Source organism: Phyllostomus discolor, chromosome 13 (assembly GCF_004126475.2).
Source record: "Phyllostomus discolor isolate MPI-MPIP mPhyDis1 chromosome 13, mPhyDis1.pri.v3, whole genome shotgun sequence".
Classification (NCBI taxonomy): domain Eukaryota; kingdom Metazoa; phylum Chordata; class Mammalia; order Chiroptera; family Phyllostomidae; genus Phyllostomus; species Phyllostomus discolor.
Genome location: NC_040915.2, coordinates 46,872,150 through 46,899,032, shown reverse-complemented (window position 1 = coordinate 46,899,032; position 26,883 = coordinate 46,872,150). Strand labels below are relative to the sequence as shown.

Here is a 26,883-nt window from a genome sequence, read left to right as displayed (position 1 = left end):
AGAAATTTCTCACACGGGCACTGCAGAGGCACTGGGGGCACACGGGTCACCCGGGCGGGTGGCCTGGTTGTGCATGTCTTGAGATGCCCACTTGCGCATTGTTTAAAGCAGGATGCACAAAAATCAAACGTGTTTTAGTTGCTCCGATTTGCAAAATGCATGTGTCCCGGGGTGCTGGTGCCGTCCTTCCGAGGTGGCAGGCACCACACCTGTTTTCCAGGTGAGCAGGCTGAGGTGGTGACGGGCTGGCCCAGGCATTGGTTTGGCAGCACTGTCGAGATTAGCACTGAGTCTCCTGCTCGGTGCCCTGCCCCCATCCGACCAAGTCTCCCTCCCAGGGCAGCCCCTCCCTTTTCCTCAAGGTCACCGTCACCATGTGCTCTCAGTCCCGAGTGTGTTGTATCCTGTGCTCCTTTGTCTGCATTGTAATTTATCACTGGGGGTGTCCCACTTTTGGGGGTCTCTGGGCCACACTGGAAGAAGAGGAGTTGTCTTGGGCCACACGTTCAATACATTGCGACACGTAATCACAAAACGAAAAAATCTGACCTTGAAGTAAATGCACGATTTTGTGTTGGGCTGCCTTCATAACCATCCTGAGCTGCTTGCGGCCCGCGGGCTGCAGGTTGGACACCCCCGCATTGTTGGTGATTGCGAGCGAAGCCTTCCTGGGCTAGGCCTGGCCAGAATTCTGGCTGCTACAGGTGTCCCAAGGGTGCCTCAGCGGGCGACCACAGTTAGGGATGTGCGTGCTCCAAAGGTTTAAGAATAAGGACAGAGATCCCGGAAGCTGGATTCTAGGTGCACCGGGCAGTTCCCGGGTTGGTTGCTAGGTGGCGCTGCAGGGCAAAGGCAGCGCTGTTGCAATCTGGAGAGAGAAGAGAGAGAGGTGGGTTCTGAGGCTGAGCCCATCTCTTTGTTGTATCAGTCCTTCTGTGTATTTGAACTTGTACCTCATGTCAGGGCAGTGCCTTTGCCTAGGATGTCACCAGTAGCCTTTTCCCCAGTTGCCAGTCTGGGGTCAGGGAGTGGGGCTCACCCGGGCATTTGGTGTGGGAAGCGGGAGGGGCTAGGCAGAGACCTGTACTATCACGCTGACACCTGCCCTTCCCCCTAGAATGGAAGACCAGTTTTCAGCCCTGCATGAGAACCCTGACATGTGAGTTTGGGTTGGGGGTAACACTCTGGGGTCCCTTTCCGGACAGCCAGCGGCTGGGGAGTGAGCGCAGGGCTCTGCTGGGGGCCCCAGGTGACCTGGCCTGCGCACCCTTCCAGAATCATTGCGACCCCGGGGCGCCTGATGCACGTGGCCGTGGAGATGAACCTGAAGCTGCAGAGTGTGGAGTACGTGGTGTTTGACGAGGCTGACAGGTGAGGCGTCCGGGCCGGCCCCGAGGCTGGGCAGTCGGAGGGAGGTGGGCCGCCTGGGGGGGAGGGGCTCTGCCAGGAAAGACCGGTGTCCTGGGTCAGAGCAGCGTCTCCCCACAGCAGGGGAGCTCCCTGGGCCAACAGTTCTTCCTTGTGTTACTTTTGGGAATATTGGGAAGAGTAATAGAATGAACACCATGATTTCAAAGTTAGAAAAAGCAGCACTAGGTTGAGGACTCGGGTGGGATCAAATCCCAGCTCTGTGAACTTGGGCAGATCACGGAGGGTCTTGGGGGCCTGGGGGTCGTGACTGCAGAGTGGGGATGAGACGGCGTGAGCCTCCCAGGGGGCCGTGAGCGCTCAGGAGCCGGTATTTGTGAGGTACTCAGAGTGGTGCCCTGCAGAGCAGGGGCTGTGGTCGCTCATTTCAGCGTGAGTTTGTAGGAAACAGAACAGAGCAGACCCAGGATTTCAAGGTCGTTATTGCTCAGGGTGATGCTGTCAAGTAGAGAAGAAGGGAACTGAGTTAGAGAAACGTGGGGCAAACACCGGTCCACGTGGGAGGCAGTGCGGTGGGGGTGACGCTGACTGAGGTTTGGAGCTTGCCGGAATGCGAGCCCTGCTCCTGACCTCTGTCCTCTGCCCTCGGCTGTCCCAGGCTCTTCGAGATGGGGTTTGCAGAGCAGCTGCAGGAAATCATCGGCCGCCTCCCCGGGGGCCACCAGACGGTCCTGTTCTCCGCCACGCTGCCAAAAATGCTGGTGGAGTTTGCCCGGGCGGGTGAGTGAGCTCAGGGCGAGGCCTGGGACTGGGGGTTTGGGGGCCTGGGGTCCATGTCCCTATGTGACTCAACCCCCCACCCTCTTCTGTGGCCCCCCCGCAGGCCTCACAGAGCCTGTACTCATTCGGCTAGACGTGGACACCAAACTCAACGAGCAGCTCAAGGTGAGGCCCCGCCTGTGCCCCTGTGCAGGGCCCCGCCCAGGGCCCCCACAGCCACACCCACACGACCCTTCTCCCTGCAGACCTCGTTCTTCCTCGTGCGGGAGGACACCAAGGCCGCCGTGCTCCTCTACCTGCTGCGCACGGTGGTGCGGCCCCAGGACCAGACGGTGGTGTTTGTGGCCACAAAGCACCACGCCGAGTACCTCAGTGAGGTGAGAGAGGCTGGCAGGGGGCCACACACCTTCTCCCAGCCATCCCCTGGGAACCTGCCCTTCTTTAGCTGGGGCTGCAGTCCCATGTACGGCCACCAGAGGGCAGCACCAGAGCAGGACATGGGCCTGGCCTGGGCTTGGTGATTTTTTATTTTAAACTTTTTGTCATAAAAATTTCAAATGCATACTACAGTTAGAAAATAGCCTAATGAACTCCCAGGTACTCAGTTATCAACTCATGGCCAGTCTTGGTTCATCTATACTCCCCCCTCCATCCAGGTTATTTTGAAGTGTTTTCCAGCCATCCTATCATTCTGTAGATTTTCAGCGTCTCGTGTGTTTTGCTTTTTAAAAATGAGGTATGCCCTACATGCATTAAGTTTTGTAAAGTGCTTTAATCTTATTGAGCAGCTTGATGAGTTTTTTTTTTATTGATTGATTTTTAGAGAGAAAGAGAGGAACACTGGTTTGTCGGTCCACTTATTTATGCCTTCATTAGTTGATTCTTGTTTGTGCCCTGGCTGGGGATCGAACCCACGACCCTGGCTTATTGGGATGATGCTTGAACCAACTGGGCTACCTAGCCAGGGCCTTTTTAAAAAATATATATTTTTTTTTACTTACAGAATTTTAGAGATTGGTGACTTTTTCCATATGTGCACACCCATAACCCTTGGCTGTATCAAAGTGTGGGGGGGTCCCCGTGCCCCAGAGGCTGCTGGGGCCCCTTCCCTGGCCAGCCACACCTGGGGTCTGTTGTCTGAGGACACAGTTCACCGGGGTTCACGTGTTTGTTACACACTTGACGGTGCTTCCTCCCGGCGCGCAGCTGCCGGGTCACTGATGAGTGACAAGACACCGAAGGAGTGAATTCCGAGAGGCAGTTAACACTTTCACGGTGCTGCCTGCGCCTGGGCTGTGTTCTCAGCGCTGTATGTGCATTAACTCATGTACTCCTCGCAACAAAGCTACACAGAAGGAGCCCTTCTCCCCGTTCTACGGGTGAGCAAAAATGAAGGCACAGAGAGGTTAGGTAACTTGCCACGGTCAAGGCCCTGCAGCTTGTTCGCGGTCGAGTCAGGCTGAAGCTTCCCACCAGGCCGCGGCACCCCCGCCGCGGCCCGGACGCTCGCCTACAAGGCCCCTCGCCCCTCTCCCTCCGCCCTGTCCCGGCTCGAGCAGCTGCTGGCGGCCCAGCGGATGAGCTGCGCCCACATCTACAGCGCCCTGGACCAGACGGCCCGCAAGATCAACCTGGCCAAGTTCGCCCACGGCAAGTGCTCCACGCTCATCGTGACCGACCTGGCGGCCCGGGGCCTGGACATCCCGCTGCTGGACAACGTCATCAACTACAGCTTCCCGGCCAAGGGCAAGCTCTTCCTGCACCGTGTGGGTAAGGAGCCGGCTGGGGTGCTACCGGTGGAGAAACCGAGGCCCGGGGACTTGACCTGTACATCAGGACCTGGGGAGGCGGGGCCTCAGGGTTCTGCGGGGAGGCCTCACTGTTCTCGGGAGGTAGCTCTCTGCGTCCAGGATTCCCGAGTCCTGGGCTTTGCTCCCTTTCTTGCCGTGGTGCTTGATGAGGTGGTCCCACAGCCCCTCTCCCTGAAGTCCTCTCAGTAAAACTGTCCTCTTAGCTCCCTTCCTGGGGACCCTCGCACTCCGGCCTCTGTGCCTCCCGTTCCACCACCGAAGGCAGGATCTCAGGCCAGCGTGTTGGGCCCCGCCTTCCCGTCAGCCCTCCCAGGCCAGAACACCGCGTATAACGTTCCAGTTATACAAGCAAGATGCACACATAGTGGGCATATTGGAAAAGGAAGCAGCACAGTAGGTTGCACACTCCTGCCTGGTGACTGTGACGGTGGCTGTGCCTGCCCCCGCCTCCCCGCACTCCCCGCGGGCCCTGTGCCACCTTTCACGGCAGCGGCTCCTTCTGTTCTCACACCCACCCTGTGCGGTGGGCCCCGCACGGGAGCTCCGCCTTGCAGGTGAGGGACCCGAGGCCAGGAGATTATTGATTGGCCGGGTCTCCTGCAGGTGGCAAGGTGGGGTGGCTGGGACTGGAACCACCTCTTCACTCTCGTGGCCTCTCCGATGACACGGCTGTCACTATGGTGTGTCTGGCCCCAGCCATTACCTTTTTTGTTCTTAACTGTGGTAGAGGACACAGAGCATACCATCGCCATGGGAACGTCGTCCGGTGGAACTCAGTGGCACTGAGGATGCTCGTGTGGGGGAACAGTCCCCGCGGCTGCCCAGCCTCCAGGCCGGCGGTGTCTTCCTACGTGGGGACCGCCCACCAGACATGACTCCCTGTTCCCCTCTCCCCGGCCGCCGGCGCCCACCATCCTATTTTCTCTGCCGTCTTTTCGTTCATAAACGCATTTTTAAATGCAGCTAATTTAACGTGTGTGAGAGGAGAAGCTGGGAGGCCGGGTCCTTTGGGCTGTTCTGCCTGTGATTAGATGCCACTGAGTTCCAGCTGCCCATGGCAGCCCCCAGAGAAGCAGTTTGACCTCCAGTTGGGGCACAGAGACGGCCTCCTCCTGGGTGTCCAGCCCCCGGGACCCTGTTGGTGGCAGCTTGCTGCGCCCAGTTCCCACTGCCCTGGGAACAGCTGGCTCTGTGCATTCCTCAAGGGGACCCCAGAACCCCCAAAGGGAATTTCTTGTGCACCCCATGACCAACAGTGTAAATCGGACCACCCCAAATGACTCTTCTAAGGGTGGTGACACACTGGTTTTGCAAGTGGCAGCAATGAGCCAAAATGGGTTTACCTAACGCAAATCCAGCACAGCGCCGGCCACGCCCCCCTGCAGCGAGGAGGAGGAAAACCTCGCCTCAGCTCCCGTCGTGCAGGTTTTCACTCGCCTCCGACTGTTTATGACCGGTCGCGAGTTGGTTCTGTGAAGGGCTGGAGAGTGAGTACTGTAGGCTGCGGGGGCCGTGTAGGCTCTGACCTTGGCCCTGAAATCGCACGACAGCAGCCACAGGCAACATAAATGGCCGCGTGCCAATAAAACTCCATGTACACGAACAGGGTTTTGGGAGGGTTTGGCGCCTGGGCCCATTGGCCCATTGGCCCCTGTCCGCTGCTGCGGAATCCCCACCGGGTGGTCGCCGGCTAAGTTGCTTCACAAAGTCCCCTTCGACTGTGCTCCAGCAGCGCCTTGTCGGCTCATGCACTCTCGTGCAGGTGACCCTGGTGACCTCTGGTGTCCCCTCCCCTTTTGTAGGGCAGGACGCCAGCTCGGTGAGGTACGGGCTTGGCCTGGTTTACACCTGCAGGGTTGGGCCGGAGGGAGTTGTGCTGGGCTTTGGGGGGCTTTGCTGAAGCTTGACCTCCTCTTCCCACCCAGGTCGTGTGGCCCGGGCCGGCCGAAGTGGCACGGCCTACTCCCTGGTGGCCCCAGATGAGGTCCCCTACCTGCTCGACCTGCACCTGTTCCTGGGCCGTGCCCTCTCCCTCGCCCACCCGCAGGAGGAGCCCTCAGGTGAGTGGAGGCAGAGGTGGGGCCAATGTGGGTGGGGCCCAAGCTGTCCTGGCTTTGATAGGGGCGGGGCTGGACTTGACCCCAGGAGAAGCGGATCCCTTACACAGTCGTCCCTCAGTGTCCGAGGTGGGCTAGTTCTAGAGCCCCCTCGGGTGCCAACATCGGCAGATGAGTCCCTTATATAAAATGGGCTAGTGTCTGCATATAACCTATGTGCATCCTCCGGTAACTTCGTCTCCAGATTACTTACAATGATACAGTGTGGAAGCTATCATACATAGCTTTCATGGAATACTGTTTCGGTATAACAGTTACGATACTGAATTGTTTACAGAATAACGACAAGGAAAAGAAGCCTGTGCGTGTTTAGTACAGATGCAGCCTTCGTAGGCCTCCCTGCGGAGCACGCGTCAGCAGCCACGGGGATAATTCTGTGACGATCAGGCTGGCGTGGGCCCAGCAGGGAGAGGCGGGGCCTGGGCAGGTGGGCGGGGTGGCAGTCCTCTGACTGAGCTCGGTGCGGGGCAGCAGCAGGTGCGGTGGACGGCGTGCTGGGCCGCGTGCCACAGAGCCTGGTGGACGATGAGGACTGCAGCCTGCGGAGCGCGCTGGAGGCGTCGCTGGAGCTGCGGGGCCTGTGCCATGTGGCCGACAACGCCCTGCAGCAGTACGTGCGCTCGCGGCCGGCGCCCTCCCCCGAGTCCATCAAGCGGGCCAAGGAGCTGGACCTTGCGGGGCTGGGCCTGCACCCCCTCTTCAGTGAGTCCCCGCGTGCAGGGCAGGGGCGGCGGGTGGCGCTGCGGAGCCGAGCCCCGGCCTGACGCCTCCCCTGCCCCCACCAGGCTCGCGCTTCGAGGAGGAGGAGCTGCAGCGGCTGCGGCTGGTGGACACCCTCAAGAAGTACCGCTCGCGGGCGGTGAGTGAGGGCAGGCAGGGACCACAACACCGAGGCCACCACGGTGCGGGGACTCGGACTCAGCGCCTGAGCCCCGGCGGGACCCAGCAGGCATTTCCGGCTCAGCTTGCAGCGTCTTAACCTGCATCTGCGGCTCTGCCAGCATGCCTAGAGACGCCTCTTTTTCTGGAACCATCCCTGCTGGTCCACAGCAGGTGCCCCACGTGGCAGCCATTTCCTCCCCATTACAGATGGGTGGACTGAGGCTCACGGGGGGGGGGGGGGGGGGCGGGGGGGGGGACCGAGCTCTAGGCCTGTTAGAGGCCTGAGGAGCTGGCTTTCCATCGCGTTCCTCTCCTTTGACTCCCACGGACTCGATAGAATCCTGTACGGAGGGGAGGCGTGTGCTAAAGCAGGGGCAGGCCCGCCAGCTGGCCCGCGTCAGGGAAAAGGCGCTGGAGTGTCGTGAGTTTCGGAGCCACCTGGGCCGAAATCCCAGCTCTGGCTCGTCCCAGCTGTGCGACCTCGGGCAGGTTACTTGCCCTCTCTGGGGCCGCTTTTCTAATGGTGAAACTCCAGTAACGAGAGCACTCTCGGTAGGACTGGGAGTACTCGAGGAGGAATGCCCGAGTGCACTGGCCGGGCTGGTGGGGGCGGAGTCGGGGAGGAGAGGCCCGTGGGTGAAGGAGGCGGGTGTCCCTCCGCAGACCATCTTTGAAATCAACGCCTCCAGCCGGGACTTCGGCAGCCAGGTGATGCGCGCCAAGCGGCGGAAGGACAGCAAGGCCATCGCCAGCTTCCAGCAGGGGCGGGAGGAGCGGCGGGAGCTGCAGGAGCGGCAGGAGGGCCTGGCCCGCCCCGCCCCAAGCTGCTCAGCACCGGAGGAGGAGGAGGAGCGGCCTGAGGAGGAGGAGGAGGAGGAGGCGGCAGGAGAGACTGCGGAGGTACGGGCCCCGCCCTGGGGACCTGGAGTCCCGGCCTGGGTTTGGGGAAAGGGGTGGGTCAAACCGCAGCAGCCACAGGGCTGTCCCCAAGGCTTCGCTGTCGCTGGGGATGGATTCGGGGATTCTGATCCCCTGTGTGACGCTTGTGGAAATCAGCAACTCAGCCCTCAGCCTCCCGGTCTGTATGATGGGCTCATGGGACTCCTCCACCTTCCCTTGCCTGAAACCCTAGGGACCAGATGGGTTTTGGGATTCCATATCTTGAGGGTGGGGGCCCGTGTGCCATGTAGCACCTCGGCGGGGTCTGGGGTGTCACTGCCATCAAATGCATCAGAGTTTCTGCCGTGAGACATGCCGGTCCCCGAACTAACCAGACAGACAGCCCCTTGTGGACTCCAGTTGGCCTCTGCCGCCGAGTGAATTTCAGGAAAGTTCGTTTCCACAGCCCCGTGGACCAGGGCTCTGCAGCCCAGTGACGGGGGCACCCGGTCCCCGCCCTGCCGGGCAGATGCAGGACAGCGCCCAGCGGATGCCTAGTGGTGGCCACATTGTCACCATCTTGGTGGCAGTCCGAGCCCAAGGTCTGGGGTAGGCAGAAGGGCACAGAGCAGGGGCTCCTGGCAGCAGTGAGGGCACGACCCAGGCAGGGTCAGACGCTGGGCCCTGGGGCCAGAGGCTGGGCTGGGGGACCACGTGGTGTCCTGGTGCCCTGGTGGGCGGGGCCTGGGGCCTGCTCGCCCGCCTCCCTTGCATTTGATTTGCATAGGGGTTCAGTAGCCAAAGCATAACAGTTGAAAGCCCTGGATGAATCCCTGACACACAGAGCAAGGCCAGGCCCAGGGAGGGCCAGGACCTTGTGTCCGTCACACGAACTAGGGGACTGAACAGAGTCCTCCCTGGTCAGTGCGTCCCCGCCCACCTTATCTGACGCCGCTGGGGCTCGAGGCGGGTTGTGCTGCGTGTGCAGAAGAGGAGATGGAGGGTCCGCCTGGCAGCGCCGAACGGGACCGGTGTTGGGGCCAGGGGGGCTCCCGGGGGCTGCGGGTGTGACTGGGCGTCCGTCCGCCAGGACGTCTTCGCAGAGGTCGTGGGCCGGAAGCGGCAGCGGCCGGGACCTGACTGCGGAGCCAAGCGGCGGCGGGCGGAGGCCCGGCAGCGGGACCAGGACTTCTACGTCCCCTATCGGCCCAAGGACTTCGACAGCGAGCGGGGGTGAGTGGCTGGCTGGCGTGCGTGCATGCGTGCGCGTGCATGTGCGTGGTGGGTGGGGCCTGGCAGCCCCCCTCAACCCTGTCATGCCTCCCCACTCTCCTTCTGCAGCCTGAGCGTCGGCGGGGACGGGGGCGCCTTTGAGCAGCAGGTGGCCGGCGCTGTCCTGGACCTGATGGGGGACGAGGCCCAGAACCTGACCAGGGGCCGGCAGCAGCTCAAGTGGTGAGTGGGCTCAGCCGCACGGCCCTCCCAGGCCCGCCTGTTGCTGCGCAGCCCCGCAGAGCCGGCCTGGAACTCCTGCCTGGCCTGGCTCCCCTTGGGTCCCTAGAGCAGGAAGTATGCTACCCCACCCCCGCACTGATCCTGCACAGCACGAATTACGGCTTGTGCTGCCCCCTCCTGTTTGCATGGGGTCATACATAGTCAGCTTGAGGGACCTCACCCCACCTGCATTCAGAGCCAGGAGGTAGCAGGGGCAGGGCTGGGAACCCTGTTCCTGACGACCCCCATACTGCCTCTGAGACCTGGGCTACCGAGGCAAAGTGGGGAAGGGCAGGGGGCTGGCCTTTACTGAGCACCTCCTGCATGCCAGACATGGCTGCGCTGCTTTTCTGGAATCCTCCAGCACCCCCGTGAGGGTCAGCGGAGGGAACAGGCCGCCCCAGGCCACCTCTGTCCACGGCAGCCCACTCTCCTTCCTCTCCTGCAGGGACCGGAAGAAGAAGCGGTTTGTGGGGCAGTCGGGGCAGGAGGACAAGAAGAAGAAGATCAAGACGGAAAGTGGCCGCTACATCAGCAGCTCCTACAAGCAGGACCTGTATCCCTGGGGGCGGGGCTAAGCGCCCATTTCTGTTGGGGGCGGGGCGGCGCTTCCCCAGCCCAGGGGTCTCAGGGGCTTCAGGGTCCCGCAAGCAGCCTCCTTAACGTGGCCGCCCAGCTACAAGAAGTGGAAGCAGAAACAGAAAATCGACGACCGCGACTCCGAGGAGGAAGGGGCGTCGGACCGGCGAGGCCCCGAGCGCAGGGGCTGGAAGTGGGGCCGAGGCCAAGGCCAAGGTAGGACGGACCTCCGCACACAGATGGGCACGTCACGTGGTGGGTGCGTTTGGCCGTCTGGGAACCTGGGCCTCTCTGACCCCGCCCGGGGCCCTCAGCGGGTGACGGGCCGAAGGGTTTGGACTGGGGTCCATGAGAGCCTGTGCTGGACCATGGCGGGGCCCGGGCACCCCGAGTGCCAGGGCCTCGGGGCTCTGACGGCTCTGAGGGAAGGGGGCTGGAGCCCGTCCTGTCCACCACCCTGCCCCCGCCCCCAACCCCGCCGTGTGCTGTCAGAGGGCTCCCCCTGGCAGGGTGGGGACAGGCTCCGCTAGACACCCCCACCTGTGACCAGGTGAGAAGACTGGGGGTGCTCACCTCACAGATGAGGGTGCCCACATGGGTGACGCCCGGGCCTACCCAGCTGCCTGCCGCCTCCCACCTGTGCTGCCCCCCGGGGAGCGGGGAGCTCGGCCTGTGTCCTGGGCTCTCCGGGGGCCTTAGCCCTCCTTGGCCTCTGTCCCCCCCCCACCCCAGGCCCCGCAGGGCTGGTCCCTGCCCCGTCTGTGTCTCTGTGAGCCTGTGTCCTTCAGCCTGTGGCCCCTTCTCTGTCACGGCCACTGTGGCTTGTCCTCCGCCTCACCCAGGGCCTCTGTGTCCTCTGCGTGGCCTCCCCTGTGTCCGCATCAGCACCGCCCCTTTCCCACGGGGACAGGGGGTGGGGTCCGTCTCAGCCACGGCTGGGCGCCCAGGGCCTGGCGCAGAGGAGGTGCTCCGTCCAACTCTGTTGAAGTGTTTACCATCGTAATTGCCACACCGAGGGGGCCCTTACTCCGGGCTGGGCCTTGTCCCGAGCACGGGACACGTTAACTCACTGACTTACTAGGACCCACCAGACAGGTGCTGTTACTCATGACTCAGGGGGAAACTGAGGCACAGAGAAGTTAAGCGACTTGCCCGTGGTCTAAGAGTTCACAGCTGGGATTTGAACCCCGGCAGCTCTGGCTCGAGGTTCCGTGCTGTCAACCAGTAGAGCAGACTGCTTACGCTTTATTAAGCACCTGCTCTGTGCCAGAGGCTGGGGCCACGGCGGTGAACACGGAAGGGGGATGGGGGGTGGGGGGCAGTCTGGAGGCTTCTGGGAGGAGGAGGAGACACTGGAAGTCGACATAAAGGCTGAGCTCCCTGGACCCCTGTCCCGGCAGGTGCACCCCAGCCCCGCGCCCCAGGCGCCCCCGCGGGCCGCGTGCGCTCGGAGCTCAAGACCAAGCAGCAGATCCTGAAGCAGAGGCGCAAAGCCCAGAAGATGCGCTTCCTGCAGCGCGGGGGCCTCAAGCAGCTCTCCGCCCGCAACCGGCGCCACGCCCAGGAGCTGCAGCGGGGCGCCTTCGGCCGGGGGGCCGGCTCCAAGAAGGGCAAGATGAGGAAGAGGATGTGAAGACGACCCAGCCCTGCGGCTCCGTGCCTGGCCCAAGTGCGGACGTCAGCAGGCACTCCTTGCATACCACTGCGTGCCTGTCCCCTCGCCGGGTGTCCGGGAGCTCCCTGCAGGGACCGTCATCCGTGAAGACGAGTGCTGTACTGGCCACGGGGGCAGCAGCTGCCTCTGCCTGAGCCATGGGCGTTTGAGCAGGGTCCTGAAGGGTGCATAGGAGTTCGCCAGCAAGGCCAGGCAGGCCAAGACCTGAATGGGCGACTCGGCTCCTGCTGCTTCCGTGTGCGCTGGGTTCAGAGGCCGCGGCCACACGGGTCTGAGCCGTGACTGCGTGAGGCCCCGTGGTGTGTTCTTAGTGTAATAAACCTTTCCTGAGCTGCAGTCCACTCGAGCAGTTGGAAGGGACAGACCCGGACACCAAAATCCCAGCTGGTGTACCGGGTGGGCAAGTCTCCCTCGAGCCCCCAAGGGGTCCCCTGAGGGTGGGTCACCATTTTGCAGATGAGGAAAATGAGGCCCAGGGGATGAGCCAGTCACCTGAGGTGGGAGAGCCCCAAAGCTGGTGGTCAGTCCCCTTCTTTTGCCAGGGCCAGCCTCACAGCTGGGCGTGGCCAGCGGGAGGGAGTTGGCTGCAGGGTCCGGGGTGGAGGGCGGGGCTGCTCCTCTCTGGCTGTGAAGGGGTTGACACTGCCCCACCACACACTTGGACATCAGAGCCTGTCCTGGCCTCCGACCTCTGAGGCCTGTGCCCCTCAGCCCCCATGGGGTCCTGGGAAGGTCAAAGGCAGCTCCAGCAGCTGGGTTGTGGAGCCCAAGGTCTCCAAGTGCCAGTGCACCGTGGAGGAGCCTTGGTGAGCAGATGCTCTGGGAATGGGCATCTGCCCCTGAGACCGACCCTCTCGCTGGTCCCATCAATGTCACTGGACTTACCAAACACTCATCCAGAATTACCAGGATTTGCACCAGGCCCATTGCAAGCACCTGACAAATACCTGCTTGTCTAATTCTCCCAGCTGCCCTGGAGGGGGGGCCTGGCCCTGGGCCAGGTGATGGGTGCTCCCAGGTAGCCCCTGTGTTTCGAGTGCTCCCTGTGTGCCCCTCATGGCCCACCGCAACCTGAATGGGCACCACCCTCCCCTCTTCAGGTGAGACCCACTCAGCCGCCTACTCCCACCCCCCACCCCGCAGCACATATGCACCTGTCTCCAGGTGGAGAGGTCCCTGGGGGGTCCCCTCCCCCACTGCTCACCTGGGTCGGGCTATGGGGCGGGGGCCGCAGGCGTGGCCTGAGGAAGGCTGGCCAGCATGGCAGAGCGGTCCAGAAGGAACAGCTTCACCTGGGGGGCCCCAACAGCCAGAGTCACACCCCAGCCGCTGAGTGTCCAGGGCCCACCCCCAGCTCGTGGGACGCTTCGAGGCAGGGGTTGGGGTGGGGACCCCTCTTAAAAGACGGCGAGGCTGGTGGTCCGCAGGGGCAGCCACCTGGCCTAAACTGTTCTGGGCTTTTAAAGCCCCCAGCGGCACCCCCAGTCGGTTCCTTAGCAGGTGCCCTCCCAGTCTGCTGGCTGGCGATCACCTGTGTGATAATTAAATCTGTATTTTCACTTACATCAGTTCATTTTCCCCCCTTCTAATTGGACCCGTCATATTCGCTGGTGTATGACACTCTCATCCTCTCCATGGGTGGCCCTCCTTTGTTTTGTTTTAATTAACTTACTTATTGATACGAACTTAATGAGCAGCCCTGGATCCGCTGCCAAGAACCCGAGCCCGACGGCGCACCTCCCCACAGGCTCTCCCTCACGTTTGTCACGGAGACACACGTCTGAGAAGGAAGCGCTACCTCCACCGGACACGGAGAGGAGCTGGTTGCCCCGGCAAGCGTAGGGGCGACGAGACTAACCGCGGTGGAAACGGAACCACGTCACTGCGTTCGCCAGCTGGCGATGCCCCTGGGGTGGGTCCCAGGCCCACAGACCAGGGCGCAACAGGGAGGGTGGGAGCCTGGACCCCCCCATGGAGCCCTTTCTCCCTGCTGGGAGCAGGGCGTCGGTTGCAAGGGGACCGGCGTTTGCTGTTCTCGCGTATCAAGACTCTGTCCCCGCCCTGGTGTCATCTGGGTGCAGACCTGGGTCCCCAGGCCCCACCTGGGAGAGCAGCGGTCTGCACGGAGTCCACTCCGGATGTGGCGCAAAGCGGGGACCTGGCCAGGATCTCGGCCACGGGCCCAGGACAGGAGTGGGGTGGGTTGGGGGAAGGTGGGGTGCCTCCCTTTCTCGCCTCCTCCAGGGGGTCATGCTTTGGGAACCCTCCAGAAACAACAGGTGTCTCCAAGCCCAGAAACTTCCTCCTTTGGCTGTAAGCCTCATAGACCTGAACAGCTAGAGAAACTGAGCGTCCTCAGTCCACAGTGACACACGCAGCGCCACCGTGCAGAAAGGCCACCACACGGCCCCCCACGCACCCTCCAGGTGAGCCAGGCCCTTCCTCTGTGGGGAGCAGGACGGCCAGGCATCGACTGAGAGTGAGTCTAGGAGATGGAGGCGTGGGGAAATGAGGCCCACCTCCTCACACAACCGCAGCAAAATTACAACTGAAATACAGGACAACCACCACTCAGAACTGTCAGAAAGTCGAGCGGTGTTGGAGGTCCGACAACTAAGGAGTTAAAGGAGCCATGTTCATCCAGACGGGTGGGAAGGACAGAGGGGCAGAGAACCGGAGACGCGGAACCGGTCCCCAAACCACGTGTGGTGCGAATAAAACGGAGGGGTATCTCGGGAGCGAGGGATCCCTTCCCCGCACCAGACCACTGAGCCCAGGGTTCCAATGCCAGGGAGATAAGTCTCCATGGCTTCTGGCTGTAAAAACCAGTGGGGGTGGGGTCTGCGGGAGAAACTGTGGGATTTTCAGGCCTCTCCTCTTAAAGGGCCTCGCACGGCACTCAGACTCACTCAGATGCACCCCCTCTGGGCTCCAGCAGCTTCAAGGGCGCCAGGGGCACACGGGGAGGAACTGGCGTGTCTGGCGTCGGGGCGAGAGCTGGGGAACAGCTTCCTTGGCCATTGCACCTTTTCTGAGTCGTCCCCCACATAGAGCCACAGTGTAGCCGCACGGTATCTGAGTCTCCATCTACCCGGCTCAGGTGGTAAGCCCCACCCTGACAATTACCTAAGGGTCCGCCCCATCCAACGTAGGGGCCCACCCAAGCAGCCCTCCCACTCTGGTAGGAGTGGCTTTTCCATAGGGACCCCTAGCCCAGCCCTTCCTAAATCCTCTCAAACAGGCAACAGCTGAGCCCAGCCCCATACTCCCTCGCTGAGTGGCCCCAGGCGCAGCACTAGCAGCAGCCAGCTGCAGATACTTTACAGCTTTAAGCCAAAGGGCCCCGGACACAACACAGGTGGAGGCTGACCTTGGCCTGCACCCGGGAAACCCCAGAGCCTGTGCCTCCAGTGGGCAGCTACAGGCCACGTCAGAGCGCCACCCAACCACCCCCACAACCCATGGAGGGAGGTTGCTGGCCAAGAGTCACAGCCGCTCCTACTAGCTGTCTAGCCTGGATAAATCCCTCTCATTGACCTGCTGACAGCAACGAGGACTCACCTACAAGAGGAGGGAGTACTCAGCCCAAACAGAGGGAGCACCTTGAATACTTGGGTGATAGGGTAGGCTGTGCCACTGGACCGCATGGGACACCTACTACATTAGGCCACTGTACCAAGACACAGTCAAAGCAGCTCTACCTAATACATAGAAACAAACATAGAAAGGCTGTCAAAATGAGGAAACAAAGAAACACGGCCCAAATGAAAGAACAGATCAAAACCCCAGAAAAAGAACGAAACAAAACGGAGGTAAGCAATTTGTCAGATGCAAAGTTCAAGACACTGGTTATAAGGATGTGCGAGGAACTCAGCAGGCACTTAACAGCATAAAAAAGACCCAGGCTGAAATGAAGGATACACTAATTGAAATAAAGAACAATTTACAGGGAATCAGCAGCAGAGTGGATGAAGCCAAGAATCAAATCAATGGTTTGGAACATAAGGAAGAAAAAGACATCCAATCAGAACAGCAAGAAGAAAAAAGAATCCCAAAAAAAATCAAGGACAGTGTGAGGAGCCTCTGGGACAACTTAAAACATTCCAATATTCTTCTCATCATAGGGGTGCCAGAAGGAGAAGAGAAAGAGCAAGACATTGGAAACCTGCTTGGAAAAATAATAAAAGGAAACTTCTGTAGTTTGGTAAAGGAAATAGACATACAAGTCCAGGAAGCACAGAGAGTCCCAAACGAGATGCATGTGAAAAGGCCCACGCCGAAACACGTCATAATTAAAAGGCCAAAGGTTAAAGATAAAGGGAGAATCTTAAAAGCAGCAAGAGAAAATAAGTTAGTTACCTATAAGGGAGTTCCCATAAGACTGTCAGCTGATTTCTCAAAAGAAAATTTGCAGGAGGGATTGGCAAGAAATATTCAAAGTCATGAAAAGCAGGGACCTACAACCTAGATTACTCTATCCAGCAAAGCTACCATTTAGAATCAAAGGGCAGATAAAATTCTTCCCAGACAATGTAAAGCTAAAGGAGCTCATCATCACCAAACCATTATATGAAATGTTAAAGGGACTTATTTAAGAAAAAGAAGATCAAAACTATGAATATTAAAATGGCAATAAATATATAACTATCAACAATTGAACCTAAAAAACAAACTAAGCCAACCAGCAGAACAGAAACACTGTCACAGACATGGAGAGCCTTGGGAGGGTGGCCAGTGGGGAGGGGTCTGGGGGAATGGGGGGAAAGGTGCAGGGATTAAGGAATACAAATTGGTGGGTACAAAATAGGCAGGGGGGTGTTAAGAGCAAGCATGGGAAATGGAGTAGCCAAAAAATGTATATGCAAGACCCATGAACAAAGGAGAGGTGATCACCACAGGAGAAGGGGTGCTGGGTGGAGATGGGCCTGTGGGCAGGGCGGGGGCTGGGGGGAACTGGGACAACTGTGATAGCATAATCAATTTTTTAAAAAGTAAAAAAAAGCCCTGGCTGGCATAGCTCAGTGGATTGAGCGCGGGCTGCGAACCAAAGCATCGCAGGTTCGATTCCCAGTCAGGGTACATGCCTGGGTTGCAGGCCATGACCCCCAGCAACTGCACATTGATGTTTCTCTCTCTCCCTTCCTTCCCTCTCTAAAAATAAATAAATTTTTTTAAAAATTTTTTAAAGTAAAAAAAAAAAGAGTAAGTCTGGCCCAGTAGGGGTGTGTTTGAGCACTTACAAGAGGCAACAGATGGATGTTTCTCTCCTTTTCTTTCTCCCTCCCTTTCCCTTTCTCTAAAAAACATAAATTTTTTTTAAAGTGAGTCTTGACCTGGTTTCTTGTTGATGTCATTTGTTTCTGCTGTTTGATCCTGGGACAAAAGCAGAACTTGGCATGAGTGTACCCGCTGCACGAGCGGGGACACTGAGACCCAGAGCGGCCCGACTTCCTTCTGGCCACACAGCGACGACTGTCAGAACCAGGGCCAGCCCAGGGGACCTACGCAGCCGCGGGCCCACGTCTGTGGTGCTAGGATGGCCTCTGATAGCAGAGGGTCACGCTTAACCCAGAGAGGTGGGATTCCAGGCCCCGTGATGTTCCCAAGATTTGGGGGCTGGAGGTGACAGTAGAGACCCTCACCTGCTCCAGCTGCCCCTCGGTGTCCTCGATGTCCAGGGCAGGTGGCTGCCTCTGGTGCTGGCACACTAACTGGAACAAGTTGAGCGCTGCCATCCTAGTGCGTGCCAGGAGCAGGGCCTTGTCAGCGGCTGTGTTCTGGATCTGAACCCACTTGGATTCCTGGAGAACGCCCCGCCCTTTCCCGATTAGGGTGTGCTGGCCAGAGGAGGGCGGGGCCTCATGCCCTAGGGACCCTCGCTCTCCGAGAGGGGGCGGGGCAGGCACTGTGTCAGGTGCTGATAGTACTGGCCCCCTGTGCCCCAAAGTGCTTTCTGGTGCCGGAAACCTGCGCGTTAGTGCCGACGCCCCTCTGGGATAAGTTTCGCCCATCTGTTGTCAGCCCCGGCACTCCATCCCGGCGGTGGGGGGCTGGGCCCTACCCAGTGCAGCGTGCGCTCCCGCGCCGCGTCCAGGCGCTCCAGAAGTTGCGCTCGCCGCTGGCCCTGTTGGAGCAACTCGTCCTGCCAGGCGTCGCGCAGCCGCCGCAGCCGCGTGCGCGCCTCCTCCAGCTCCGCCAGCCGCTGGCGCTCCGTGAGCTTCAGCTCGGCCAGCGTGTCGGCTAGGGCATCGAAGCGCGCCACTAGCTCGGGGACCTCCTGGAACTGGGATAGGGTCCGGAGAGCGACTCACCGGGCCTGCAGCTCCCCTGCCCTCCCCACCGCCACCTGGCTCTCCAGCGCCTCCTCAGTTAGCCCACCAGTGAAATGACACCACACAGCCCCTGCTCCAGGAGTGGGTTTACTCCATCCCTGCCCATTAAGCCTAGCTAAACTCGCTGCCTGTGATTACTATTGATTCATCGTCTCATTCAACTAATTTTCACTGAGTGGCTGGATCTACCCGCCCCCACCTGCCTGTGTGTCCTTGAGCGAGTGTTACCTTTCTGAAGCTCATTTTCCCCATCTGTACAATGGGGCTGACAATACTATAGGACCCACTGCACGGGGCCTTGGGGAGAATTCAACAGCAAAGCGCGCCCCTGGCATACAGTTAGTGCTCAGTAAGTGGTGATTCCAGGCATACAACCAGCACTCTAGTAGTGCACCATTCCAAAGGCATCCCTGAGGCCATCCAGCGCTGCACGGTGGTCCTGATCCCCAGAACTTCTTGCAGGGCACTCACCTCTGGCAGCTGATCCAGCACTCGCTCCAGCAGGCGCGCGCAGGGCTGCAGCCGCTGTAGCCGACGCTGCAGCCGCGCGCGCTCCCGCTGCAGCTCCTCGAGCTGGGCCCGAAGCCGCAGTGCCTCGGCCTCCTGGCGGCCGGCCCGGTGTCGTTCCTCTGCCGCCCTCTGCAGCGTGCGGCTGCGCCGGGCCTCGGAATCCTGGCGGGGGCGGGGAGGGGGAGGGATGGAAAGGCGGTGAGGACCCTCAGAACTCGGGAGCTTGCGGGGCTTCTACCTGGCCCCAGCATAAGCATGTTGAGCCACGGGTTGCCAATAGACGGCCCGCGGGCCAAACTCAGTAAGAATCCGATGCGGGGCCCTCGCGCCTCCCCACGTTTTTAAACGTCTTGATGCTTCAGATAGTGCGCACGTATTTCCCAGCGCTTGCCTTCGTATCAGTACACCCATTTTAAAAATGTATGTGACATGTCTGGCCCCTATAGAATTGCGACTTTGTGACCTTGTGACCTGCCTCCCCCCCCTCCCGCCCCCGCAGGCTCCACCTACCTGCAAGAACTTGTCAAAGCGGTGAAAGGACCCCTTTAGCTCCTGCTGCTTCTGCTCCAGCTGTTCCCGGCGCTCCTGCAGGGCCGCCATGGTGGTCTGGAAGACCTGGGGCGTGAGGAGTGGGCATCTGGGTGTGTGTTTGGGGGTTCAAGCTATCTAGCACCTCTAGGTTCCCATTCACGTTCTCTCGTCTGTGGTTCCTGATCGTGTCCCTGCGCCTCTGCTCCGATCTCCCCGAATGAAGCCCGGTTGCCCCCCTGCAGCCCCTGCGTGTCAGTGTCCTTGCCCTTCCTTCAGGCCGCTCCCCTCCGCCACTGTCTTCCCACCACACGGCCGCCTGTGTTTTGTCCTTGCCTCCCAGTCTTTGTATACGCACGCTGTTTTCCCTGTCTCTTCCTTGTCACACTGTCCCCCTTTGCTGGACAAACAAGCCGACTTACTGTTCAGCAGTACCTAAGACACCACTTCCTCCAGGAAGTTCTCCTTGATCACCCCCAGCTGGAAATAGGGGCTCCCTCTGGCTCCTACAGTTCCTTCTCAGTGCTTCCCTCCTCATAGCATCACCAGCTGGACACTGGCCTGTGTCCTTGTCTAGGCTGCGAGCCCCATGAGGGCAGGGACCGTGGTGAGCCCCCTGGATCCCACTGCACATGGAAACTCAGTGCACACTAGTTTGCACCAACAACCAATCTCATCTGACCCCCATTTGACAGATGAGGAAACCAAGGCTCAGAGTGGTACGATGACTTGTCTCAGAGTTCGGAGCTAATACGTCGGCTCCATTATTTCCCATCCTCTGCTCATCACCATTTTTTTTTGGTCTGGGGTCCCCCCAAACTCCCAGGGCTACAGTGGGGGCTCACCTCCTTCTGGGCCTGCAGGCCCCGGTCCGCATCCGCCAGCTCCTGCCTCTTCTCCAGCACACTCAGCAACGGTGGGAGGTGGTCGGGAGTCTGTTCCGGGGTCTTCCTGGAGGGGCTCAAGGAGGAGGTGGGGGTGAAGGAGGCAACAGCCGGGGCCCCCAACTCCCCCCTAGTGCCTGAAATGCCCTCCTTAGCCACCTACTGGCTGCTGAATTCTCCATTCATTCAACACCTAGCACCTAGGTGTTGTACTGAGCACCTAGTAAGTGCCAGGCGCCATCCCAGGCACTGGGGCTGCAGCTGAGAGCAAGATAGGCAGAAGCCGGCCCTGCAGGAGCGGGCGCCCTGCTGTGGCCACGGGAAATGAAAGCCAACAGATAATGCAAAACAATGCCAGGACACGGTGGGTGCTGCGGTGGAAAATCCTTCAAGTGGTTGGTCAGAAGTTTTCTCTGAGGAGGTGGCAGTTGAGCAGAGATTGCAAGGGGAAGAGACAGCGAGCCCTGAGGATGTCTGCAGGGAACAGATTCTAGGCCAAGGGAACAGACACTGCAAAGTCCCCAAGGGAAGGACCCTGATGAGCAGGAGCAGCTGGGAGGGACGGGAGGAGGGAGAGAGATGGGAATTAAAACCAGAGAAGTTGTGGGGGTCAGACTGTGGCGAGGGAGGACTTTGGCCTTGACTGTGAGTGAGGCAGGGTCCCCCTGGCTGCTGGGGGAGGGGGCGAGCAAGAACAGTAGGAGGGGCAGAGCGGCTGCAGGAGGCCAGTGACGGGCAATGGGGGAACACAGAGATCCTGGGGCTGATAGGGGTGGGTGTGGTGCCAAGGTGAGGGGGGGATGCAGTTTGGGAGCTGAGCTGATGGCGCGGTGAGGGAGGTGAGAAAGGAGTCTCAGGTGGACCTAGGACTAGGAACAGGGAGGATGCCCCTGGTGGAGGGAGGCAGAGAGGGGGCGGGGGAGCCCAGCTCCTTGCCAGGGCCAGGTAGAGATGGGGACGCCTGTCGGGCCTCCGGGGGAGGGGCCCATAGGTGGCCCCCAGGGTTGGCTGTGCAAGGAGCAGAAAGCACACCATCACTGTCGGCGCTCCCTGCTCTGGTTCGGGAGAAACCCTGCCATTTTACAGATGCCAAGACTGAGGCCGGGCCCCTCAGCCACTCCACTGAACACAGAACAGGCCAGGGACAGGCTTCTTCCACTCGTCCTTTCCAATGCGGTTTGCAGGCACAGGGGGCAAGGGTTCATCGACGAATTCCTTCTCACCCGGTTTCTAATGGTTGAATCTCGGCTGGATGTCAGCTGGGGGCGGTTAGAGACCTTGGGGAAGTCACCAGATCTTTGAGCCTCCCCCTCCCCCCACTCCCTGACGCCCCATCTGTGAAATGGGGCACTAGTCTCCTACCATGAAGAGTCCGAGGAAGCCAGGGCCCAAGCGTGGGGGACCCCACCCACCCCTGCCCACCCCCTGGCCCTCCCTGCCGCCCTGGCACCACTCACGGAGGCGGCTTCTCTCGCGAGGCCAGTTGCAAGCGTTCCTTCCAGGGAGCCGCCATTCTCCCGACGATGGCTCCGGCTTTCTTTCCACCCAGGCGGCCGGAGCTCTGCAGGAGCCTGGGAGGCCCTGGGAGGTTTCTGATGGAGGGTAGTGCCACAGCAGCAGCGAGTTCAGTGCTCCCAGGAGGCAGCCACCTAGCAGGCCCCGGTTCCCCAGGCAACCGACGACACAACATTCCATTGCCTGGCCGAGTCCGGAGGCATCCACCCTGGGAGGGAGAGGGAGGGAGGGACTGCAGGGAGGAGAGCAGCCTCTGCCCCTTCCCAAGAAGGCTTCCGCTCCCAGTCGAACTTGGGGTGCCAGAGGAGGGAGCACATGGATCCCTCAGCCAAGAATTTACCCCTCTTGGCGCCCGTGTCTGGTGGAGCCTCTTCCTGGCTGGGTGGGGATGGGGTGGGGCCTCGCTTCTGCAGCTCTAAGCCCCACATGTCTGCTCTGAAGAAAATTACTGGGCACCCACTGTCGCCAGGTCGCAGGTGGGGTCATTTACTCCCGGGCACGGTGCTGAGGGCCGGCCATGTTTCAGCCCTTTGAGGGTCCATTTGGATTGCTGGCCACTTCCCCCCCTGTGCCCCGAGCCTGGTTAGGGAGATAAAGAGGGCCGGCGAGAGACCAGCTTGGAAGAGACCCAGGACCCGGAGTTGGAGGACAGGGGTGAAGGAGGAGCAGACAGAGTCTGAGCAATTACTGCAGGCCAGTCCCTGTGCTGAGCACTCTGCCTGCAGTCTCTGGTGTAACCCCAAAAACAGCACTGAGCGGTGGTGCTAGGGAAAAGCGTCCAGAGAAAAATGACAAATGTCCACGGGCCTGCCACCCAGAAATAACTAACACCCGCATCTTTTCATCTCTGCTTCTGATCATTTTATTTTTTTCTATTTAAAATAATTTACTTTTTTCATGTAAAGACATGCATTTTCTTTTCTTTAGAAATGTGTTTTCTTATTGCAGGCAACACTACTTAAAAAACTATGGTTCCTTGTAATACCATCATTGCCTAAACCCGCTCCTAAGCATTTTATGAGAGCGCATTTAAAACATGGGGCTAAAATCACGTCTTCTTTATCTCTGAGCCATTTTGGATCGAATCGCACAGACTGCATAAATTGATGCGAAGTTACAAGATGCATGATCTAATTTTTTCTTGATTTAAAAAAAATATTGAGGTATAATTTACATAAAGTACAATTTATTTTTTCACATGCAGTTCTGTGAGTCTTGGCAAATGCAGAAAGTCGTGCATAACCACCACCACATTCAGGATGAAGAACATCTCCATCCCCCCCAAAGTCCTCACATCCTTTCATAACCAACCTCAGCCCTTGGCAGCCCCGACCTGTTCTCCAGCCCTGTAATTTGACCTTTTACAGAGGGTCAGAAATAGAATCGCACACCGTGTGGCCTTTTGAGTCTGGCTTCGTTCACCTAGCAATATTGGCTTGTGACCTGTTCACGTCGACATTTCAGTAAGGCACATGCTTTTTTCATGACTGAGTAGTATTCCACCACACACTAGGGTTTGCTTATGCATGCTCCAGTTGTGTTATTCCTAGTTCTGGGCAATTGTAAAGTCAGCCTGTATTCATGTGCAGTTTCTTGTGTGTGAATACACACTCTCATTTTACTTGGGTAACTACGCCCGAGTACGATGGTTGGGCCATAGGATAAGTGTACGAGTAACTGCACAGAAAACTCGGCAAGCTCTCTTGTAGTGCGGCTCACCATTCCAATGTTCACACCAGCGATGCGCGAGGAGTTCTGGTCTCTCCGCATCCTCTCCAGGAGCTGGTGTTGCCAGTGCTTTAGAAAGTCCTTCTGGTAGATGGGTAGCCGTATCAATTACTCCTTGATTTTGAGATCATTGTAGATTCACCCTCGGTTTAAGAAGTAACATGGAGAGATGCCACATCCCCTCACCCAGGGTCCCCCAAGGGTGGCCTCGAGCACAACGATGGGGCGCCATCACGACCAGGAAACCGGCACGGACACAATCCGCTGACCTCACTCAGAGTTCATGGCTTCACATGCACTCGTTTGTAGGGCCGTGTGCTTAGTTCCACGCGGGTTTATCACACGCAGACTCCTGTGGGCACCCCAGTCGAGATCCAAAACCTTCCCCTCAAAGATCCCTCCTGCCGCCCTGTAAGAGCGGCCACCAGCACCCTCCCCACCGCCTTCCTGGCCCCTGGCAACCACCCATCTGTCCTCTGTGTGGTGTCGTCCTGTCAAGGGTGTTACGTAAGTGGAATCACATAGCATGTAACCTTTTGAGAGTGGCTTTTAAAACTCAGCTTCATCCTTTTGAGAGCCATCCTCATTGTTACAGTATCTGTGTTTATTCTTTCTTTTTTAAAAAGATTTTTAAAAAACTATTTTTAAAGATTTTGTTTATTTACTTTTTAGAGAGAGGGGGAAGGGAAGGAGAAAGAGAGGGAATGAAACATCAAGGTGTGGTTGCCTCTCGCACCCGGCTACTGGGGACCTGGCCGGCAACCCAGGCATGTGCCCCGACTGGGAATTGAACCGGCAATGCTGTGGTTCGCAGGCCCATGCTCAGTCCACTGAGCCACACCAGCCAGGGCTGTGTTTGTTCTTTTTGATTACTAAGTAGCATTCCATAATATGGATGGGCAATGTTTGTGTAACAATTCAGGTCGAAGGACATTTGCATTGTTTCCAGTTTGGGGCCTGATATGAATAAGGCTCCTTTGAAGATTCAGGTCCTGGGGTCTGTGTGAACATAAGTTGTCATTTCTCTGGTAGACCAGATGCCCAAGGGCACAATTGTTGGGTCCTATGGTAAATGCACGCTCAGCATTTTTGTTTGTTTGTTTTTTAAAAAGAAACTGCCATATTCCTTCCCAGAGTGGCTGTACCATTTGACATTCCCACCAGCAATGTGGGCGTGGCCTCATTTTTCTGCATCCTCCCTATTGCCCCTGTTTTTGAAAAGACAGTCTGATAACGGATGCGTGTTGTTCATTCTGGTACGTAGGTATATTGTGATGCTTCATTGCGGTTTTACTTTGCATTTCTTTAATGCGTAATGATGAACATCTCATGCGCTGATTTGCCATCTGTACAGCCTCCTCGGCAAAGTATCTCTTTGTTCACGTCTGTTGCCTGGGCTCTCATTGGGTGGTTTGTTTTTTTTCTCCTACTGTTGAGTTTCGGGACTTCTCCATGCACTCCGCACCTATCAGATGTCCATGTGCTCCGGGTAATCCTCTGTTGGATGCTTGTTTTCTCCCAGTCTGCAGCTTTTCATCACGCCCCCTTCGTGTGGTCCTGTGTCCGGCAAGGTTTTACATTTCAGTGAGGTCCAATTTGCCACCTTGGCTTTTATGGACAGTGATTTTGGTGTCACGTCTAAGATGGGATTTGAACTCAGGCCATCTGGGTGTAGACTTGGCCTTCTTAACCATACCACTCCAGATGCAGCTGAGCCCTTCTGGGGTCTTTCCCTCCTCGGGCCCATTCTCTGCCTTCCCTCCCCCGAGGATGCCATTACCTTGAAGGCAGGATGCAACCCTCCCCTTCTCAATGGCTATTGTTTTAGAGGTGCATTTTTTGCAAATGTTTACTGAGTACCTACTATGTGCCTGGCACTGTGTGGGGATGCAGCGGTGGCTAAGACAAGACCTGCTCTCATGGGGCTTGCAGGCTAATGGGGAGGCCAGGTGAATCACATGGCCCTGTGAATATGTCATCACACCTGACAGGGTGAGGAGGGGACATCTAAGGCACAAGGAGGGGACGGGGAGGACTTCCTGAGGAAGCGACGTGTGAACTCGGACTTGAAGGAGGAGGAGGGGTGATCAGAGGAGACAGAGAGTATTCCAAGCAGAGGAGACAGCACGTGCAAAGGCCCTGGGGCAGGAAGGTGGGGCCCCTCCTGGACGAGAGCAAAGGTCTGTAGGTTGGTGAGCAGAATTTAAGGATGAAAGGGTGGGTCAGGACTGACTGGGTCAAGGAGTAGGCAGACCTGTGCTCCAAGTGGCAGGTGAGGGAGTTCACGGCACCTCCTCCAAGGGCACGAGGCGGAGAAATGAGGCACCTGTTTGTACACAGATCACTGCGCCCATCCTGCTCTGGCACTGTTCGTGGCAGGGAGGACAGGAGGGACGGTCCTACACAAACAACCGGTCTCCAGAGGCCGGGCACTAGGGCTCTAGCTCTGGGGGGCAGCCACTGGGGCGCTGCTCCTGGGTCCGGCGGTGCTCCCCTGACCCACTGCTGAGGCTGAGGTCCCAGCCCCCCCCACTTGTCTTTGTCCCCATGTCCTGGGTCGGGGGGGGGGGGGGGGGTAGGTGGGGCTTCTGAATGACAGGAGGACATAAACTTCTCAGCTGTGCCCTTGCCCTTGACCACAAACCCACAAGCTCTGGAAACATCCATTCTCCCCGCCCCCACCCGAAGTCTCAGGCTTCAGCGGCTTCCCCCTTCCTGCTTCTCCATTCCAAGGCCGGGGTGTGTGTGTGTGCAGTGGGGGCGGGGGAGGGCTTTGGGGAATGCTTTGGGGAGTGGGGCTGAGGAAGGAGGAAGCGGGGTGTGGACTGACAGGCACCTTGTTTTTGGGCCACGGGAGGAGGGGATTTACCGCCGCGGCCGGCCTGCAGGAGAGGGTTTTGGAAACCCTGCCCACTCCTTGCGCCGCCGCTGCCTCCTGCCCCACATGGCTCCCTGCCCAGGTTCGTGCCCCGAGCTCACAAACGGGGCTTTGTGTTTCCAAGACAAAGGACACGCTTCTTACCCCGACCTGGACCCGGGCTCGTCTGCCCCGTTCCCATCTTCGCCTCCGAGGAGACGGGGCCACTTTCCAGGATGGGACACTGAGGCCTAGGCAGGGCCGAGCCTGTGCAGCCAGAGGAGGAGAGTCTGCCTTCTGGTTTGGGGGCGAAGATGGAGCAGGGAGGCGGCGTGTTGGCAACGATCAGGCTGCCATCCTAGGCACCGCGGGGAGAAAGGAAGTAAAAAATAATATGCCTGCTATCACATTCCAGATCCCAGCCCTCGAGGGGAACCGAGTGCGCGCTAACTCAGCCGAGAGCGTGTTCAGTCTTTCTTCCGTGCCAAGCGGGTGGGAGGCGCGCATGAATCAGACACTGTCCCTGACATTTAGGAGATAAGACGTGCGTGTAAACCAGCACAACACAAAGGGACACGAGACCAAGGTCACACAGAGAGGAGCCGGTGGGCGGGAGGGCGGAGGGTCCTGGGCTGACATCGCCGCCTTCCCGGCTACCCTCGGGGGCGGCCCGGAGGCTGGGAGCCGAGCTGCCAGGGCAGCGGCGCCTTCAGAAACCAGATGGAGCACGCGTTATTTTTTGATTATAGAAGAGGTGCACGCGGTGCTGTCAGAGAAAGCCCTCCAGCTCTCCCCGCAGGCCTCCTGCACGGCTCCGTACCACTTCCTATTTCCTGCTGAGAGCGCGTTCTTGCCCCGCCCCCTGCCCGCCCCCTCGGCTGCCGCCTCCCGCCACTCAGCGCTCATCAGGGCAGGACGGTCCTAGGGCCAGGACGGTCCCCCCA

General features: G+C 59.0%; 2 protein-coding genes and 1 long non-coding RNA gene across 3 annotated transcripts in view; 1 reads left to right on the top strand and 2 right to left on the bottom strand.

The window, feature by feature from the left end:
* The window catches only part of DDX54 (DEAD-box helicase 54), a 17,157-nt gene extending 5,231 nt beyond the window's left edge, over nucleotides 1-11,926 (top strand). Inside the window, exons 6-20 of the mRNA XM_036014618.1 lie at nucleotides 1,118-1,159; nucleotides 1,276-1,371; nucleotides 2,027-2,148; nucleotides 2,252-2,313; nucleotides 2,394-2,525; nucleotides 3,708-3,918; nucleotides 5,885-6,019; nucleotides 6,554-6,778; nucleotides 6,862-6,935; nucleotides 7,622-7,858; nucleotides 8,928-9,070; nucleotides 9,179-9,292; nucleotides 9,780-9,887; nucleotides 10,008-10,120; nucleotides 11,311-11,926. Of these exons, the coding sequence (XP_035870511.1) occupies nucleotides 1,118-1,159; nucleotides 1,276-1,371; nucleotides 2,027-2,148; nucleotides 2,252-2,313; nucleotides 2,394-2,525; nucleotides 3,708-3,918; nucleotides 5,885-6,019; nucleotides 6,554-6,778; nucleotides 6,862-6,935; nucleotides 7,622-7,858; nucleotides 8,928-9,070; nucleotides 9,179-9,292; nucleotides 9,780-9,887; nucleotides 10,008-10,120; nucleotides 11,311-11,543 (2,047 nt within the window). The 3' untranslated portion in view covers nucleotides 11,544-11,926. The remainder of the gene's footprint in view (nucleotides 1-1,117; nucleotides 1,160-1,275; nucleotides 1,372-2,026; nucleotides 2,149-2,251; nucleotides 2,314-2,393; nucleotides 2,526-3,707; nucleotides 3,919-5,884; nucleotides 6,020-6,553; nucleotides 6,779-6,861; nucleotides 6,936-7,621; nucleotides 7,859-8,927; nucleotides 9,071-9,178; nucleotides 9,293-9,779; nucleotides 9,888-10,007; nucleotides 10,121-11,310) is intronic.
* CFAP73 (cilia and flagella associated protein 73) lies at nucleotides 7,687-21,754 on the bottom strand. Its single transcript, XM_028527712.2, has 8 exons — nucleotides 21,297-21,754; nucleotides 19,801-19,906; nucleotides 18,938-19,042; nucleotides 18,389-18,589; nucleotides 17,647-17,868; nucleotides 17,228-17,386; nucleotides 12,790-12,877; nucleotides 7,687-7,814 (listed from the first exon to the last, which is right to left on the bottom strand). Exons 1-7 carry the CDS (start codon nucleotides 21,527-21,529, stop codon nucleotides 12,800-12,802), a joined length of 1,104 nt encoding a protein of 367 aa, XP_028383513.2. The 5' UTR covers nucleotides 21,530-21,754; the 3' UTR covers nucleotides 7,687-7,814; nucleotides 12,790-12,799.
* On the bottom strand, nucleotides 12,356-26,883 carry LOC118498013. The gene is made up of 3 exons (XR_004900535.1): nucleotides 26,874-26,883; nucleotides 25,544-25,550; nucleotides 12,356-12,596 (listed from the first exon to the last, which is right to left on the bottom strand). It is a non-coding gene; the product is annotated as an uncharacterized LOC118498013 (long non-coding RNA).